The 21,158-nt window shown below is 35.2% G+C and overlaps 1 protein-coding gene and 1 long non-coding RNA gene across 2 annotated transcripts in view; both read right to left on the bottom strand.

Annotated features, from left to right (window-relative positions):
- LOC121736160 overlaps positions 1–21,158 on the bottom strand; it is a 326,212-nt gene that overhangs the window by 4,034 nt on the left and 301,020 nt on the right. The window lies entirely within an intron of this gene.
- The window catches only part of LOC121736157 (CDC42 small effector protein homolog), a 52,693-nt gene that overhangs the window by 512 nt on the left and 31,023 nt on the right, over positions 1–21,158 (bottom strand). The window contains exons 2-3 of the mRNA XM_042127242.1: positions 15,563–16,002; positions 54–148 (exon numbers count right to left, since the gene is read on the bottom strand). Of these exons, the coding sequence (XP_041983176.1) occupies positions 54–148; positions 15,563–15,704 (237 nt within the window). The 5' untranslated portion in view covers positions 15,705–16,002. The remainder of the gene's footprint in view (positions 1–53; positions 149–15,562; positions 16,003–21,158) is intronic.

The raw sequence follows: 21,158 nt of genomic DNA, 5'->3' as shown, positions 1-21,158 counted from the left end.
CGGGTCCTATGATAGAAACAGATCTCAAAATGTATTTAATGTTAGATAATTACCTTAACCCCATGCGGCACCTCGTATCCGCCCTTGCTCTGCATCTGGTTCTGTATGGAGTGGAGCAGCGAGGACGGCATCTCCATGTCGGATGACCCTGGAAAGTTAACGAAAGATACTTAGTTTGACATTCTCATAGAATCCTTATTAGATCAACTGGCGTCGAACAACAACGGGGTGAAAAATTAAACTCTAGATTTAAATCTCTCTCAATCATTGCTGATATGAACGAGAAGCAGCCGGATATTTTAGCACAAGGTTCGCAATAATATAAATAGACACAATAGTATATAATGTGTACATATCGTACGTTAATCTATTAAAAACAGGCCTCGCATGGACTGCCCAAAATCAATAAGTATTGAATACTTAAAGACTAGCACATTCCATCAAACGCTTGTGCTTTATTAAAATATGTTGACTGGAAGATTTGTTTAACCTACATACTTCAAAATAGATAATTCAGCATCACCAAGTGATGTCAAATGCTTTGGTTCTCTCGCAAAAAGTCTTATTGTAAGCATTTAAGCAACACTTGAATTATCAGAATTTAGACATAACAAGCATTAGATGATTCAGCCGAAACGTTACAACATAGTTAACTGTTCGTTCCGCGCCGAGGGTTTTCTTCTATCACAAAAATCACTTAAGTACATCTTACATGACTGTCAATGGGGATTGTCCATTTTTTTTTAATTTTGCTCATTACAAAAACATTTCGAGGAATAAGGTCAGTGATCGTTTTTCTGTACATAAACGAAAAAAATACCCATTAGTTACTTATATTTTTGAACAAATATGTTTAACCTTTGTTTGACCTTCAATGGCGTTAAATTAGCAATACATTCGACCAACATTACGTTTCGAACTTTTGGTAAGCTTCTCGTATCAGCTTTCACATAATGAGAACTTGCATTTGACGGATCAGCCATTATAAATAAGATTGAAAGGAAATTTAAAATATACTCAGAGGTCAATTGTCCGCCGATGATGACGTCAGAGCGAAACTTTAAAAATTTATTGAGAAAAAACTAGCCAATGAATTTCAAAATTATTTAATTTATATTCTTAAAATACCCTATTTTAACGAAAAAAAATATAAAAAGTACATGTGATTTTTTTTGGACAATGCCCATTGTAATAAGACAATTTTGTGTTTTTTGTTACTTTTAATAATCGTATGGTTTGAGTTTTAGCAGTAAAACCAGAATCTAATACCTACCTACAATAATATAATATACCAGAAAGTCAATAATTAATTATAAAAGATGTGTCGTATGCGTGCAAAAAGGAAGATAGCTAAAATAAATACAAAAATAACTTCAAGAGCCGATATTAGTAGAGATGGTTATTTTTAGCGTGTCTTGGTTGGAGCACTTCCGTGCCCCCAGATAGAAATGAAAAGACTCATCTTTAGATCTAGGTACTAGAATAACCTTCAACCCTATCTCTAGATCTTATCAACAATCTTTATCATTATAGTCTCGGAGACTGAGCTAAGTCGTGACTGTATTTGGCAAAGGATGATGCGGAATTCCGCATCCGTACCCTTGGCTCTTGCACAATCATGATGGAACAAGAAAATAAATTGCAGGTAATATTTAAAGATGTAGGAAATAAAAGAATAGCGCATTTACAGTAAATTAATTGATAGGTCTCAGCTCTCAGGTCACGACCGATTTTGGATTCTCAAAGCGGATAAACAACAGCAAGCCGGCACTGACATCACATTTTGGGGAATCCTAAATAATACACGTCTTTAACATGAGATAAATCTCATGTTAAAGACGTGTAAGTACCTTTTTGCTCGCATGTATTTTAATGAAATTTTTATATTTAGAATACACTTTGAATGCCAGAAAAGGATAGGTATAGGGGAGTTTTTATCCCGGAAAATGTAGATATGGCTCCCCCGAAACGAAGTTGAAGAAGGGGCAATAAAATTTACTGGACAGCTCTAACTTATATGTAAGACTGATGTTATAACATACTCAAGATTTCGTTGATTCGGCCAACTTGAGCAATGAAGCGAAGGAAGGAAGGAATGTAGCTTTAAGAAAAGACCTAAAAGTGATGATGATAACGATGAAAACGCTACACACTGCTGATTGCCGTATAATGACGCGGGGGTAACAATACACGGTCAGTAATGGATACGACATTGACGGTGACAACCTCCGCCGGAGGTCACTCTTAAATACTGACCCTCAACTATGAATCAACTTAACATAAACCGAAAGTGTGTCTATGCGTATGTACGTCTGTTACACCCTACGGGGCCGGGTGCCATCGAAATTCTTATACATACGTAGATAATACCAAAATAATTTTGTCATATAAAAATAACATGTTTGAGTTATTTTTCAGCTTAAAATAATAATTACCTAGGTTCCTGCACAAAACTTTACTACGAAATATTTAAACACCACCACAATATTTTTGTATACCTACCTAATAAGTAATTGTTAATTTAAAATCAGGTGTTAGATGTGAACAAACAAACTGATACCTGGCCCTAAAACATTGTAACAAGTGGATGTTAATTTTGAGATGAAGATGTTACAGCGGAGTGAGTCAATCAGCTGAGGAAGGAATGTAGTTTTCCTCAGTCGAGAGCGAATACAAAGCCAGTTGTTTTCAACGGTTTGGATAAAAATCCTCTATTGAATCTAATGAAATAGATAGCAGATCTTTTATTTTAATAATAACATGTTAATTGTGATTTGTCCTAACGAAAGGCAAGGACAATACACATGTTTTATGTAACTTAAAAGTCTATAAGTACAGAAGATTCTGTTTAGAAATTAGAGACAGTGTCTTTTTATTAATATTAGTAAGGCGTTGGAATTTTAAGCCCCTTTAACATAATATTATGGTATGAGAATGATCCGTCACATTTTTTCACAAATATCAGCGACTTTCCGGTACCATTTTAAAGAATTAGGAGTCACACTGCGAGGATATTTTGGTTTCCAATGAAAGATAATATATTTATCTCCACGTCTATACCATAAAAATGTTATAGCCGCATACAAAATTTTCACATAAAATACGTTTTAACCATCACAATAATCGTAAAATATAAAAAAAATGGGGTCTGATTAGGTACCATTATAGCAAGGAAGTAAGGAAAATAAATATACAAAAAAATTGTTGCTTATTTAGTCCCCTATACGAAAAGCTAAATATTTTATATAAAAATAAATAAATTTTCCATTTATAAGAAAAAAAAAATAAGAAACGCTCTCAAATTTCTTCATACATTTTCGCCCTATCAAGAAAGCGTCGAGCGTCGTAACCGCCACTGTACAAGGCGCGCTGATATTTAATGTTATTTTAATATCCTTAACGTCGATATTCGTACTGACCTGCTAATTTTTAACATAATTTTTGTGATAGCGTCCTTAATATGCCTTAATAGAACCCTAAAGACTACAAAATACAAGAGGAAAGATGATAGTGTATCTTAAACAAACGTCGAACTTCTCCTCGTTCCTTATATTTTTAAGATACCTACGTCCTACACATTACACATGATAGTGTATCTTGAAAATGTAAGGACCGAGGAGAGTGGGAGAAAACCAAGGGGGCAAGGACCAATTACTACAAGTTAAGAGAAATCTTACAAGTTACAAAGTTTACATAAAAATAATTTCAAAGTTATTCATCTTTATATTATTAAAGGTCAAAATGGTATGAATGGAAATGTGGTTTACCACAGCAGGCGTTAGAAAAACGGCTCCACCATGAAATATTTAAATAAAACATGTTCCTTCGGGACAGAAAGACAATTATTAGTAGTAACAGAAAGCGGTGTGGTCACCTGACAACACTGTACACCTGTGACCTGTATAGTAGTGGTTCCTTATGAAGATGACTCATGAGTAAGTACTTATGAGTCACATGTTGGAGCGGTTGGCGAACCCAAGTTATTTCCATCACGTACGATCAACATGGCCAGAGACAAAGAAATTATGCAGCGAAGAAAAGCTTCTTTACCACAGACATAGTCCATAGATCAAGATAGATACCGCATGTGTACATACTTCGCGTGCCATATCGCGTTCCCAAACGACGAGCAATGCTCGTCTTTCGAAAGTCTGTTCCTTAGTCTGCTATCGGAATCGGACGGAATCGGATCGGAATTTTAAAAATGCCTAAATGCCTAAAAGTGCCGTATTGAGCTGTAAAAATTCAAATAGAAACGTTGGCCTTGATAATGGCCACGTTTCTTATCATCGGTACGTCACAGTGGTAGGAAAAAAGTGACACGCTCGTTTTCATACAAATGCAGCGACATGCGGTATCTACCTTGATCTATGTCTGTGTTCTTTTACTGTACTATCGGATAAGTTATTGATTCATAGGCAGATTGCGGACCTACGTAAAATGGTCGCTTGGCGTCAAACTCAGCCGAAAAATCACGGTTAGCATTGAATTGAAGTAACCCGACCAAATGACGTAGGTCTGCCTTCTGCCTATGAATCAATTTCTTCGATGGTACTACCTACATCACTCGTCTTCGTCCAAAGGTTTAAAGCTAGGTTTTTTTTTATAAAATAAGGGGGCAAACGAGCAAACGGGTCACCTGATGGAAAGCAACTACCGTCGCCCATGGACACTCGCAGCATCAGAAGAGGTGCAGGTGCGTTGCCGGCCTTTTAAAAGGGAATAGTATAATAGGGGAGGGTAGGGATGGGAAGGGAAGGGAATAGGGGAGGGTAAGGAAGGGAATAGGGTAGGGGATTGAGCCTCCGGTAAACTCAATCACTCGGCGAAACACATGGCGCAAGCGCTGTTTCACGCCGGTTTTCTGTGAGAACGTGGTATTTCTCCGGTCGAGCCGGCCCATTCGTGCCGAAGCATGGCTCTCCCACGTAAAAATGTCACGAGTTCGATTCCTGCGTCGAAACAATGTGCAAAAATGCTGTTTCCAAGTTTGGTTATTCTAACCAAAAACCTAAAATACTGTCTGTCCGTCTCACACCTGATCTTTTGCCAGTTGTATCGGTCATCTGCCCCACTGGGCAGCTGGGTTACAACTTACAAGAGTAAAAGAAGATACTGCTGTCTGCTCTTGTGTACTGTTAAATGCGCACACACAGCTTCTGCGTAGCTGACCTGGTTTCATGAAACCGGCTACCGTCACCGAAACCGGTGTGGGGAGCTATTATTATGTATATCACGACTTTTACAACCTGTGAAGGCAGCAATCTAATATCCATAATGAATTACTTACCCTTTAATATTTATAAATATTAAAGGGTAAGTATGCCAAATTTTACAGTTATTTATTGGGTTAAAAGATATTTTATTAGGGTTACGCAGCAATGGTCCTTATGACGTCATGTCCGTCCGTAGGTCACAACTCACAGCCACTTTTTAATAAGACCTCATTTTCCAGGTAACAGGGAACTTATTCAATTTGCATTCGATAATTTCGGCGGTGAAGTTATAAAAATGTTATAGAAAATCTTTATGAAGCACACATAATATTATATTATTATGTAATATTCATATTAAGTATACGATTTAGTAAAAATTAGCCAGTGTACATCACGTCGTTTAGTCCCAACTCCCATGCTAATAAACGGAAAAGAAATGTCATTGACCACATATCAGAAAAGTCAATTTGTTAGTATTAAATCTATATATATAAAAATCAATTGCTGTTCGTTAGTCTCGCTAAAACTCGAGAACGGCTGAACGGATTTATCTTATCTTGGTCTTGAATTATTCGTGGAGGTCTAGGGAAGGTTTAAAAGGTGAGAAAAATTCGAATAATTGCCGGGAAAATCCTCAAAACAGCATTTTTCTATTTCCCATACAAACGTTTTCTAAATAAAATGGAGAGTCAATTTGTAATTTATTACCGCTGCATAAAGTTCAAATTCGCGTGCGCGTTGGAGGACCTAATATCGCGTTCTGAAACTCAACAAAAGTAAAAGTGAATCGCGAACGCGACAAAATTGCATAGTCTCAAAATACATAGTACATAAATAAACACAATTTTAGCTAACTTCAGTTGTTACTCTGTCCGATTATTTTTTTATTTTAGCTAACTTAAGTTGTTACTCTGTCCGATTATTTTTTTAATAAGACTATATAGAAATCGAAAGATAAATCTATATATATAAAAATCAATTGCTGTTCGTTAGTCTCGCTAAAACTCGAGAACGGCTGAACGGATTTATCTTATCTTGGCCAATTTTGATGAAATTTTTTGTGTGTGTTCGTGGAGATTCGAGAATGGTTTAGATTTACAGTTTGGTCTACTGGAAAATGTTTTTTCAATTAATTTCTTATTTATAAGGAGTTGTTGATTTTGGAATGTTTTACATTAGATCCGGCGGACGGCGCTATCATCGCATTCAATATTATTCTATTTCAATTTTAGTTTGTCCTGACAGATGGTGCTACGATTAATTTGAAAAAAATTTTGTTATTCAATTCATGTGCTGATTAAAATATTAAATAAATAACACATAGGCTACAATTTTAACCGACTTTCAAAATGGGGGAGGTGTTATGTTCGTTTTCTTATATTCAACGATTACTCCGCCGTTGGTTAACCGATTTTCAAAATTTTTCTTTTGGTATATAGGGTATCATCCCAATTTGGTATTATATTCAGAAAAGTGATGATCTGATGAAGGATCCATAAGTAATCGAGGGAACTCCTCAAAACTTATAGGGAAACATATGGTGACTTCGGTTTCGTGAGAAGTATTCTAAGCATATGCTACCAACAAGTAAGATTTTGCACCGAGATATACCTGGTATACTGTGGTTCGGAAGGTGCTGAGAGAATTCCTGATTCTTTATAGATACAAGTTTGGGAGTTTCGGCGTTGTTTTAAGAACAGAAAGCATATGCTACTATGCAAATTACATTCTTCATCATCATCATCATCATCATCACTACCATATCATAGTCTTTTAGATCGAGACTCGAGTTTGTCAAGCGATAATTAAAAAAAATCTATATCTACCTAATATTATAAACCTAAAGAGTATGATTGCTTGAACGCGTCAATCTCAGAAACTACAGGTCCGATTTAAAAACTTATCTCAGTGTTAGATAGATCATTTATCGAGTAAGACTCATCATTTATCGAGAAGGTTATATTATATTATTACTCTAAGACTAATACGACAGAAGAAACTCAGGAAAATGTGGGAAAAACGGGGGAAATATTTTTTATGGGAAAATGTACCTACGGATTCTGTAAAATTTCTAATTTACGCGGGCGAAGCCGCGCGGGACATCTAGTCTAGATATAAGAATAATCTCTGATAAGACGAACGAGGCAGACGGCACGTACTAATTAATCTCCAAAATATAGAGGACAAGCGACCACGACCTTTCCAAGGTCACCCAGAGGCTACTGGCTAAGTGTCTTCGAATTCGACTGAGCAATCAATAGATTAAATCAGCAGTTCTCAAACTTTTTTGGCAGCGGCACCCCTTTAAGGGTCAATTCTGACCGCAGTCCGCAAAGCGACGCGTAGATGCATTTCTTAATTTGTACAAATTTGACAGATTTCATGAGATGGGTTGATTTGACAGATTCGCAAGACGTCTCTGACGCAATTGAAATCTGTCAAATCTATACAAATTTAGAAATGCATCTACGCGTCGCGTTGCGGTTTGAATAAACCCTTAGAAGTGACATTCTTGACGAAGCCCCAAAAAGGAATGTTTTGACTTTTATCTTCGAATGTATTGTCTGATGTCTCCACTCTCTATGCTTGTGTGTGATGACATTTCTAAAAACAATTTATGTATCACTCTCGTACCTTTGGCCTTTGCGGAGCTGAGCCCCGGGGCGCCAGGGCACATTTTGAGATCAGCTGGATTAAATACTTATTGATGCAGTAATGGCTACGCTTCGTAATCTTTAGAGTTTAGACGAAGCTTCCTTCATCCAACCACGATTTTCGTGGTTTTTTTTTTTACAAAAATGAGAAGTATTATTAATTACCTATTTATACATTTTTAGTTGTTTTGTGTATTATTCTATGTTACAGGAACTAGACACATATAGTTATGGCGCATATTATAGGCCTATGAAGTATGCAGTTCCTATGTAGTGTGATAGCTTTATTACAAAGAGGAACTGTGCCATATACGGCACAACCGAATCCGGAGCGCCACACTTTATATGGAATACTAACGACATTCATTATAGGGATGTAGAGTGACGATATCGATGTCGATAAGCTATGGAATTGGTGGTGGAATTTTTTTTTTAATTCTGTGATTTGTGATACTAACGTCTAAAAATAATACTGATAGTCTCTCAAATTTTGCTCCTTAGAAAATCCAGCTGTTTTGAATAGGTTCGATATTTATTCTTGTGTAAAGAAGTAATGTATTGTCACCACTCACCTCGGCATAGAAGCTATCTGATACACACTTCCCTTTTTTTAAGCGCAACTGGGCTAAGTCATACTTGCCATAGTCTCGAAAGACAACCAAACCTCCAGATTTTAAATATTTGTATAATAATTAATATTTTATTAACCACTGTCTGCATCCTGCAAAATTTGTTATTTTATTAGGAGAAAATTTCTAAATATGTAAGTATTTATTCTACTAAATTAATTTATGTGAATAGTTTTTTTAATAGTAGATTTTATTTTTTTAATAGAAGAGTAGATTTGTAATTATTTCAATCATTAAGTTAAACTATGCTCTTGCAAATGAAATTAAAAAATCTACAAAATAATAGTTAAAATTTCCTTTCTTATTAATAGACAGAAAATGAATAAAAATTCTAAAGCTACGTGATTTTATACTCAACCTCAAGTATCACTCTCTCAAACAAATAATAAGGGAATTCACTCGAGGGCTCTAACGCTAATGGCAATAAACTGAAGTGCTTTATATAACATTAATTCATCAACATTAGCAATTCCACTTCCATGCAACTCTCTTAGGATTTGGTTCTTGTCATTTTAAGGAGTTTTAATATTATGGTAACAATTTATTTTGTTAAATCCCTAAGCTTTTAAGAAATTACTTGAACAAAATATTATTTTCATAGGACTCCCAATAGGGACTTAACTGGAGTCTGGAGTCTGGACCGTTATTACCGGTTTTTAACATTCTTTATTTTTCATACATTTTAGCATTTTTCTACCCATTACCTTCTTTTTTATTTTTTACACTTTAAGTTATGTTTAATCTTCTCAATTTATAATCCATTATTAAAATTCCTCGATCCTCGATCGATATCGACACATTGCTTTTTTATCGATGCATTGAAGAGCATTGTGATTTGTGGCATATTATGTGGTACATCACTACGTGTTACATAACAGTTCGACGTAATCATTAGGTATTCAAACTGATATCGGATGCAGACGATGTTTTCGTATTGCGATACACCAAAAACTGTCGAATTTAAATAACACAGTAGATAGTCTACTGTCTATTGAGTTGTCTATGCATTTTAAGGGGTTCCGTAGCCAAATGGCAAAAAACGTAACCCCTATAGATTCGTCTGTCTGTCTGTCTGTCTGTATGTCCGTCCGGATGTCACAGCCACTTTTCTCCGAAACTATAAGAGCTATACTATTGAAACTTGGTAAGTACATGTAGTCTGTGAACTGCATTAAGATTTTGATACAAAACTGGAAAAATTATTAAAAACATTTAGGTACAACTGAAACAATTTTTTTTTTTTTCATTTAACCTATGCGTGTAGGGTATCTATGGATGGGTCTTCAAAAATCATATTGAGGTTTCTAGTATCATTTTTATCTAACCTGAATAGTTTGCGACTCTTCCAAAGTGGTAAAATGCCCCCCTCCCCCTCTAACTTCTAAAGTATGGGCATGATAAGTAAAAAAAAATATATGATGTCCATTACTATAAAAACTACCAACAATAAAAAAACCCCCGCCAAACAACTTTAAAAAGTAGTGAAATAATATTTACTGCCTTTAAGCAAACAAACAAACAAACTCTGCAGAGTTATAATATTAGTATAGATGTATAATATGGATTCATAAAACATAATACATATAACCAGGATATGAAATATTCCCACAAGTTAATGCTTATAGTTTATACAATATCTGGCGAAACCGCGCCTATTTCTAAGACAAACGGTTGTCTAGAATTCTATAACCCAAGAGCCAGCGACACCCAGACTTTCATCATTTTATGAAAGCTGAAAGTCTACCAGTTTATGACCCCTATAAGACGATAAGAACGACCGGCAATATGGAGTTTCGGTTACTTAAGGAGGTATCCAGTTCTGAAGGTCTACCTGAATTTCGATAGAGTTGAGCTCATTTTTTCTTATTTTCTTTGGGGTATTACTGTACTGTAGGAATATCCCCTTCCACTTCTGGACTTTTTTGACAGTTGCTTCTCACTGCCAGACCACCACAAAGTCTAATATGTACTTTAAGAAAGTTTAGGGGTGTCTAAAGTAACCGCGACCGAAACAGTTGCTGGTCGTTCTCACCTCTCTTTGGGTCATATTACATATATACTGGATTTTTTTAGCTTTTATAAAATGACGAGTTGGCTGTCGCTGGCTCTTGGGCTACTAAGCTATTGATCGAATATATTGGAAGTCTTCCAAGCCCAGATCAGACTGGGATTAGACTGGAATCTAGATGACTCATAGCCCATAGGTCATAGGGTCTCGTTATGTCTAGAATTACTGCTAGAGCTTATGACAACTTTAATAAGCCGTAATTAGTAATCTAATTTACTTTTGTTGTTTTTCTTGTATAATTTGTTTTTATTATTTTTTTATTATAATACGCACAACCATTTTTGGTGTCGTACTACGTATAGCTAGTAGAGAGTAAAGACTCAATATTATTGTAGGTCTTTATGACGGACATAGATTATATATACATTTCATCGCGGAAAAATACGCAATTTTTGCAAGATATAAGATGCATATTATGATAAAAATCGGCCAAGTGCGAGTCGGAATCGCGCACGAAGGGTTCCGTACCGTCGTAGAGCAAAAATAGGCCAAAAATTGTGTTTTTGGTATCCCTTAAATTTTTACTTTATTATTATTATTAATTAGAAGTAGACATATATTTAAGACTTTGTGAAAATATCAAGTGCCTACCAGCTGCCGTAGAGCAAAAAATGCCAAAAAAATAAAATTTGTTGTATGGGAGCCCCCCTTAAATATTTGATTAATTTTATTTTTAGTCTTTGTTGTTATAGCGGCAACAAAAATACGTAATCTGTGAAAATTTCAACTCTCTAGCTATCACCGTTCTTGAGATACAGCCCGGAGACAGACAGACGGAAAGACAGACATCGAAGTCTTAGTAATAGGGTCCCGTTTTTACCCTTTGGGTACGGAACCCTTATTCGAAAACTATGCCCTTACTGTTGAAAAAAATAAACAGTTACTGTGATAAGAAGACAAATCTCTACCAAATTTTTCCTTGTTATTCCATATTAGAAAACATTCCATCAAAAACAACTTCGTTTATCTCACATAGAATTTATACATGGTATAATGATAATGGCATCCTTCTGCTTTTATAGAAACCTGTTAGGTTTTTGTATCCAGTTTTTACTTCGGTTTTTCATATGCCTAAGAAAGCACACATAAGCGCTAATGAGCGCCCGCATAGAGATTACGATTGTGCTAACCACGCTATTAGAAATATTTAAAGGATAAGGATTAAATAGATGATTAATTATTATTGTCATGTATAATACATGTAGTAATGTTATGTATAGCCTTTTTCTAAGACTATTACCATGACTAGATGTTCCAGCGCGCGGCTTCGCCTGCGTAAATTAGGAATTTTACACACACATTCATTTTACACATACATTTTCCCATAAAAAATATTTCCCCCGTTTTTTCCACATTTTCCTGAGTTTCATCGGCCGTATTAGTCTTAGCGTGATAATATAATATAACCTATAGTCTTACTCGATAAATGATCTATCTAACACTGAGATAAGTTTTTAAATCGGACCTGTAGTTCCTGAGATTGACGCGTTCAAGCAAACATACTCTTCAGGTTTATAATATTAGGTAGGTACCTATAGATTTTTTTAAACTCGAGTCTCGATCTAAAAGACTCTGAAATGGTATAATAGTGATAATGATGATGATGATGATGATGATGAATGTAAGCATATGCTTTCTGTTCTTAAAACAACGCCGAAACTCCCAAACTTGTATCTATAAAGAATCAGGAGTTCTCTCAGCACCTTCCGAACCACGGTATACCAGGTATATCTCGGTACAAAATCTTACTTGTTGGTAGCATATGCTTAGAATACTTCTCACGAAACCGAAGTCACCACATGTTTCCCTATAAGTTTTGAGGAGTTCCCTCGATTACCTTCTCGATTACGATCCTTCATCAGATCACCACTTTTGTGAATATAATACCAAATTGGGATGATACCCTATATACCAAAAGAAAAATTTTGAAAATCGGTTAACAAACGGCGGAGTAATCGTTGAATATAAGAAAACGAACTTAACACCTCCCCCATTTTGAAAGTCGGTTAAAATTGTAGCCTATGTGTTATTCTGATGTATAAGCTATATTATTGTAAAGTTTCATTTAAATCCGTTCAGTAGTTTTTGCGTGAAAGAGTAACAAACAAAGGAAAAGGGAAGGGGAGGGGAGGGCCTCCGGTAAACTCACTCACTCGGCGAAACACAGCGCAAGCGCTATTTCACGCCGGTTTTCTGTGAACCCGTGGTATTTCTCCGGTCGAGCCGGCCCATTCGTGCCGAAGCATGGCTCTCCCACGTCAAACAAGCAAACTTATTAAGCACTTAGCGTGTTTATTCTTCGCGCTAAAACTATGAACCGGATTATTATTAAACTACAATATTATAGTCACTACAATATATAGTAGTCTAGTTTTGATGAGCACATATTCTACTTATTCAAAATAGACCTCAGTTTTTTACGCAATTTTCATAATTATTGAGTAAAAGCTTGTACAATATAAATTAAAAAATAAAAGTACGTACGTAGAAAGTGGGGTGTTAATGAGACAGTCCGTGAATAATCCTTAATAATGGTGACCGCTAATTAAAGTAATCGTGGGAGAGGACCGCGCTTCCGAGGCGGAAAGTGTCCACTTATTAGGAGTTACGGCGGACACAACTATTTACAGATTATCATCGCAATAAGTCCAGTAATGCAGGTGATTGCTTCTTTACAAGACATTAACGACTTGCGTGCCAGTAGCTGGAACGGGGAGAGTTGGACTTGATTGGCTTTTTTTCTTTTTTTGCTACAATTCTGCTACTATATACTTTGATGATAAAAAATATTTAGACTGTCATTTAAGCAGATTAAAACCTTTCCGGTTTATCATATTATTGTATCTACTCATTTTACTATCTAATAAAATGAAACTTACTGATTTGCGATACTTTTATTTTTTGTGAATTATGATAATATTTTGATGTTTGGTGTACTCTTTGTTATAACTTATAATTAATAATATATTTTATCTTACCAAGAAAAATAAATCTTCAATTTATTTGGTCACGCTAAAACTCAGGAACGGCTGAACCGATAGGCCAAATAAAGTCTTGAAATATTCTTGAAAGTCCAGGGAAGGTTTATATAAGGAGGAAAGTGACACGAAAATCACCTCTTCTTAGAACATTCTTATCAAATATCAAAGGCAGTATTTGATAAGAATGTTAGCGGTAAACTTCGCTTTGATGATTGTTCGCTCGCTGCCAGTAACTTGCTCTAGCATTGTCAAGTAGCTGGCACGTGTAATGAGGTTTATTATGGGCCATGGCGACGCGACGTGCCATTTACATTCATAAGGGTGCGTCGATGTTATCTAACAGATGGTACTTTTATTTATTAGCTCCGGGTATATTGTTATTTACAATACTTGAATTAAAGAGTCCTAACTCCTAAGACTTATAATATGTTGCTGTTAAATATTTGAATGCAAAATGTAAATATAAAATACTATTTAGGAAAAATTGACAAACTTTGATATCGGAAATTTTCATACAAAAAATCTAGATCAAAAAGTTTTATTTGGGCGTTACGATGTCACAGACAAAATATTTACAACAACCCTTTGTTTTAGTCGAGGGTTAAATTGCCAACTCTTCAGAGAGTCTTTAACACTCCTTATTTGGTAAAAGATGCTGCTATCCGAATGATTATTTCCGTGCGTCAAGGAAAACACGCACAAAGGACAAAAGTGCGCAAAGGAAATTTTCGCGCCAACGTCAACAATGACGCGACGCCATGTTGGTTTATTTTTTTTCACATGATTTCGACATGAAGCGAAGACTTGGATCTGATATGCCACATGTAAGGCACGAGTTCGTGAGAAATAACTCACTTCGTGTGAGAATTATGCAGATCGCTCGATGAAGACTCGAATGTCTTAAATGGGTAACTTTTGTTGCGACGAATATTTTAATGATGCTTGTTTCTAGTGTTCCGTACTAGACATTCATAATAAGCCGTGAATAATAAACACAGAAACCGTACATCTTCCCCCAAAAAAGTTATTTCTAATGAAATAAAAAAATCTACGTGCTTATTCGTCTACTGCACTACTCTATAACTTTACATTAAAATTAGTGTAGTAATTCATGAGATTAGCGCGTTGAAATTAACTAAACTTTTTAGATTTATAGAAAGTATTCAATAAATCCATAGTATAGAATGGAGATAAAAGTTAGTTTTTATTAGTATTTCGATCTTGGTAGTTGTTGGTACCGAATACCGATACATCGACGAAGGCCAAAGTCAAAAACCCTTCTAACTAGAAACTTGAAATTTGAAAATTGATAGGTGGTAATTATATAAAATTTTTCGTATCTTAACCGAATATTTAATTTTTGGTAGTGCTAACTATCATCTTGTGGTAACAATAGTGGGGGTCATTTACTCGGCTATCGATATCGACAATCGCTGATTATGTCGATCCTTCCATGTGTCGATAAGCTCTAGAGTCTAGGGACTTACGGAGTACTTACTGACAACATTGTTGAACGAGACTTTATCTGATTGTAAGGCTTAAGAGGTCGGGTGCCATCGAAATTCTCATACGATACACTCATAATAATTATTATCATCATGTGGTAAAATGTCAGCACATATGCAGCACATATTTTATTAATTTTGTCAAGTTATTATGAAATTGTTTACTAAAACAATTTACACACGAAATGTGTTTTAATGAGGTCAATGATGTTTGTTTAAATAATAATATGAAGTATGCATACCTTATTGCAATAAAATAACAATGCGACATATTTCTCATTGAATGATGAGTCACGTTTTGAAGAAATTTTTATTCAAATAACTTCATAACGTTGCAACTTAACAAATTTTCAGCCTTTAATTAAGTAATACGAAAGTTCTTAATGCTTAAAACTTATAAAGTTTTAGTATGTAATGCTTAAATCTTATTAATTGTCCCATTTATTTATGTTAAGTTATCTGAAACATCAAGGCAATACGTACATTCCTTTGATAAATTAAAATCTTACCTATGTGTCCCGTGTGCTGGAAATTGGTTGGTGCACTAATCATGGATCTGTCTATCCTTCTGCGCGTGCGCCTCGTGTGGACCTCGGGCTGGTAGCAGCAGGCAAACCACTGCAGCCACATCTCACTGCCAGTAGTGGCCATCGTCGAGTCCGTTTACCAGTCACTGCACGCGTTTAAACGCGGCACAACACTACACCTGTCACTTTTCAAATTTCGAATTGCACACCAAAACTTTTTTACGGGGCTGTGTTGAGAATGCCACAGCCTTTTTAATGTTTTTTTTTATCCTGTAATCGCGATGCTCACGAGTTACGTCGTGTACTGCCGCTTAATCTTGTCGGAGGAGGTTATAAACGTCTTTATCTCAGGATTTGTGGAGATGTCGCCCTCTCGCAGATGTCGTGGCGAGATTATGTCGATCGCATGGCTCCCGATAGCGCTGGAACAAAAAGAATACCATTAGTATTCTGAGCAGAGACGAATATAATGTAAATTACAGTCAGTTGAGAGTTTTTTCGGTGGAATTTATATATTATGAGAGTAATAATTCTAAACATCACGTCAGTTGCAAATAATTTTGAGGAGATTGTACTCATGACAGAGAGTTTAACTAATAAAATTATGTCAAAATATTTTAAATCTACCTTCATATTATTATAATAAAACTCAAGAATATTTAAAATGTACGAAAATACACAGTCGTTTTACTAGCGTCCCATAATCCTAAATTTAATTTCAAAAAGTATAATGTTATATGTAATAATTAATTAGACATAATGTTTAAAATTACTACTAAACATTTTAAAAAATGAATTTTGCCCAAATTATCAATACCGTTTTTCTAAGAAGTGTTAAATCTTCGAGTTGATCTGATAGCCGTTATCCTGGAGCTGGACGATAACAACTTGATAGCGGCAATGAAGACAAATGGTATCAGATGACTGCAGGCAGATAGATATAAAGATATATAACTTGCAGAGGCCGGCACCTGTTGTAACTTGTACTGCGTACAATCTTACAAGGATGCTTTGGATGATTAGCATCCTTCGTCCTTTTCAGTGTCTCAAAGTATCTTCACACCTATCTAAATCGGTCCAACCGTGCAGAGGTAGCAGATCGAGAGACAGACAGACATAATATACTTATTTACATTTATAAGGTAGGAGATTGGACAGTACCACTCATTGGAAAAAGCACAAAAACACAATATTTATTAATGTTGCTTTAAAAAATTCCGGTTTTTAAAGTAAAAGAACGCCTGTTTTTATTAACCGACTTCCAAAAAGGAGGAGGTTATATGTTCGGCTGTGGATATATTTATTTTTATTTTTATTTTTATTTGTGTATGTTCAACGATTACTCCGCCGTTTGTGAACCGATTTTCGAAATTTTTGTTTTATAAAGCAACATTAATAAGTATGGTGCTTTTGTGCTTTTTCCAATGAGTAGTACTGTCCAATATACTAGTCATTTACCCTATTTTTAAAGATTTAGATTAGTAATCTATACTATATAAATGCGAAAGTATCTCTGTCTGTCTGTCTGTCTGTCTCGCTTTCACGCCAAAACTACTGTACCGATTGCAATGAAATTTTGTACACAGTTATTCTAGAGTCTGAGAAAGGACATAGGCTACATTTTGATGTGGGAAAATATCTTATTTCCATGAAAATATCGATGAAAATTAATTCGCATTGCGCGTGGCCAGCGCTCATCCCGGGGGTCCTGGGTTCGAGTCCCGCAGGCGGAACAAAAAGTTTTCAATGTTCCTGGGTCTTGGATGTGTATTAAAATAATATTTCAAAAATCTTAAATATATTTTATGTATAATATTATAAAAAATCCAGAAATATATCGATGCAATGAACATTTTAGTTCTAATACGATTCAACAGATGGCGTTTTATTTTTTACTTCATTGTAACATAGAACTAATCATACTTATTAGTTATTATGTTTTTGTTTATAGTTTTTAATACGTTAGAATATTATGTTTAATAATATTATCACTTGGTATAATAATAATCAATCTATCTTATAGAACTCGGACTACTGCATTTCTAAGGAGTTCGAGTGTACCGTGTTGGCCTATATTCCATCCAGAAAATATATCAATGCAATCAACATTTTAATTCTAATATATGAAAACAGATGGCGTTTTATTTTTTACTTCATTGTAACAAAACTAATCATACCTACTTTATTATATATTACTTATTATATATTATACTTCGTCCGCGTGGACTTTAGTGTATAGCGCGCGGTGTCAACAAAATTTGTGTCAAATTTAAAAACTTTTTAAAACCCTGGTAAGTGGTACCCCTCTTAGGGCCGCGCTACACCGGAATGGCAGCGCTGAAAGTGCTCGCCTCGCCGCTGCCATTCCGGTGTAGCACGGCCCTTAATTAATCAAAATACCCAAAAACAGCTGTGCAGTGTGCACATAATCTATACTAATATTATAAATGCGAAAGTATCTCTGTCTGTCTGTCTGTCTGTCAGTCTCGCTTTCACGCCAAACGCCAAAACTACCGAACCGATTGTAATGAAATTTTGTATACAGATAGTCTAAAGCCTGAGAAAGGCTACTTTTTTACTGGAAAAAAGGGTTGTAAGGGTCGTAAATTTGTTCAAAAAATTCATAATAGATGGCTCCGTGCGTCTTCTACATCGCGCTGACGCTTGCTCAAAAATCTTTCTATAAGAGGTGGTATCATCTTACATTTAAGTCTCGATTTTTTTCGATTGTTATATCTATTCTACGGTATTAAATAACTCAGTACTTTATCTGTGCAGGCAGTGACGTAACCTTAAGACCAAATTTCACCAACGACTGTTAAAGTTAATGCTCGAATTAGAGAAGACAGGACATTTTAACAAGCTGTTAACACTAACAGACGTTGGTGAAATTGGGGCTAAACCTATCAATGATAAATAGTTTATGGGTAAAGTTGTGTAATTGGGGGGCTAAATAAGCTTTAAAATTTGGCATAAAATATAAAGTTTAATATAAAAAATTAAGTACTTATTGTGTGCACACTGCACAGCTGTATTGATTTATGGGGTACCAGGGTTTTTTTATAAAAGCTTTTGACACCAATTTTGTTGACATCGCGCGCTATAAACTGAAGTCCACGCGGATGAAGTCGCGGGCAACAGCTAGTTAATATAATAAAAATTAAAGTGTTTTTTGTCTGTATGACGTCTATTTCTTCAAGCACAAACCAACAGGGTATTTCTATACCAAATCTCATCTCAAGTAGATGAGTATTAAAATTAGAAATACCCTGGCCCTGAAAAGTTATTATAATATCTCAAAATTCAAAAATATTTAAGTAAAGGTTTGTTATTATGTTGTAGTACTTAATACATATTATAATAGTTAATAAGTAATATTATTACGATATCTTAAGCCACCGTGCTCTATCGGCGCCCGCGGCGGTCACAGATAGTGATAGTCTTGTGGTTGACAAGTCATTGAAGTTTGATGGCTAATACGAGTATAATCTCGGATTAGGTGACATTACAGGCTCCTTAACTTTCTAAGTATTCCACCACGACTTGGCTAAAAATGATTATATCAAAGTATCACCCATATTATTATAATAAACGATTCGTATCCGGATTAATTTTAGACAAAAGTTTTAAATAATATTCCTTGGTCCTTCTGAATTATTATGTTTGACAAACGTCAAAAAGTTAATAGAAACCTCAGTAAGTAGGCATATTACAGTTAAAAATAATAACCTAATCGAGAACCATCCTTACAAAACAAAGTACCTATAATATGACCCCAGTATTACATGATGTCTTACCGTCATCACCCGCCGTACTCAGAGACATTTAATTATTTATGATTAAGCTTCAATTAAATGAAGAGTTTGACACAATATAATGTATGGGGCCTTATGTCAAAAATTTTAATTAATTATATCTAAGTAATTAATGTTCCACTCTGAGTGCAGCATCACCGCACTCAGACATTTAACGATGATTAAACTTCAATTTAAAGAAGAGTTTGACAGATAATGTATGAGACTTATGTCAAAATCTTCATTTTATTACAGGTAATTAATATTCGTCTGAGTGTGGCAGTTGGTGTGAGTTGTGACACATTAAGGCCGCTATAAATAGTCAGTACTCAAGATGCATTTCGGTCTCAAGACACGGTTCAGGCTCTGTGATTGGTTGGCTGTCAAAATTTGGACCAATCATAGAGCCGAATCGCGTCTTGAGACCGAGGCGCATCTTAAGTACTGACTATTTATACCGGCCCTAGTTTGGACCTATAGAATAACTTGTATAACTTGTGAGTTGTGACTTGAGAGCTGATATTGTCAATGAGACTAGAAATAAAGTATTCCTGTTCCTTATGTAATAAGTTGTCGCTTACATTAGTCATAGTTATGTAATGTGTCTTACTAGTTACTGGTGACACTTCATTTAGGATGTGTATAGAGAAGTTATGTATGTCTGTGACACTCGCATCCAAACGGGTGGACCGATTTTGATCTGGTTTTTTTTTTGTTTGAAAGCTGACATGATCGAGAGTATTATTAAATTTAGCTAGTTCATCATCATGCTAGGCCGCTAGGTGCTGTAACATTTGGGAATATCTACCTCACGAAAGGCTGTAAGCAACCTCAAGTGATTTATGGGTTCAATGGGTATGTCACTTTTTAGAGTTTTGAATACTAATATCTGACGTGTGATCATACGTGTCAGAACTCAGAATCGGATTGTACAGAATGTTTCTTACTGTCGCACTCAAAGACGAATATTTTTTACTTAACTGTAATTAAACGAAGAGTTTGACTATGTGAGGCTAAAGTCTAAATCTTCATTTAAGAGCTCTCCTGACTCTAAAAATCAAACTTCTCTCTTCACACTCACGCCCGTCTTTCATATGCCAGGTGAAAAAGGACGGCGCGGAATCATCGCCGAGTTAATTTTACTTGAATAAAAGACGAACTATAATGATTATGAAAAAAGTGTTTTGAGCAAATTTAGGTTTTATGAATACCTTTTTAGATATTAAACAATATTAAAGAAAGGACAGCAAACTTCGAAGATCCAAGCAAAAATGTGTCTAAAACAAGGTTTTTTGTAAAAAAGAAACTATCGAGCATTTTTTCAGTAATCGTGTTTTCGTTTTGAGCATTTAATCTTCATGAACTGAAGTTACTTGTGTCAAAAAATCAGTTTTCTAGACCTTACAGATTTTGAGATCTAGGTTAAAGTATGTAGTTAAGTTAGGGTCAGGTGCGCTCTTAATTACAGTCAAATAATTAATATTCAACTCTGAGTGTGACAGTTAATTTAACGTTATTAAGTAAGAGGGGTTAGAGAATATTGCGTTAAACAGTTTTCACCGACCAGCGGACATTGAGGCAACTATTTCAAATGTTTTTGTACGATATCGTTTCACAACAGTCATTACAGCTAAATGGTTGTTACGGCTGTCAATCAAAGGTTGGAAAAAACAGAAGCGTATTGGAAAATTAACAAAATAAATAAAATTGAAAATTCCGGGTAAATGTAATAGTACTAAATGATTCTGAGAAAAGGTATTTTTTTATCGAGTGGGTAGAATATT

This window comes from Aricia agestis, chromosome 18 (assembly GCF_905147365.1).
Source record: "Aricia agestis chromosome 18, ilAriAges1.1, whole genome shotgun sequence".
NCBI lineage: Eukaryota > Metazoa > Arthropoda > Insecta > Lepidoptera > Lycaenidae > Aricia > Aricia agestis.
This window is presented reverse-complemented; position numbering and strand designations above follow the sequence as displayed.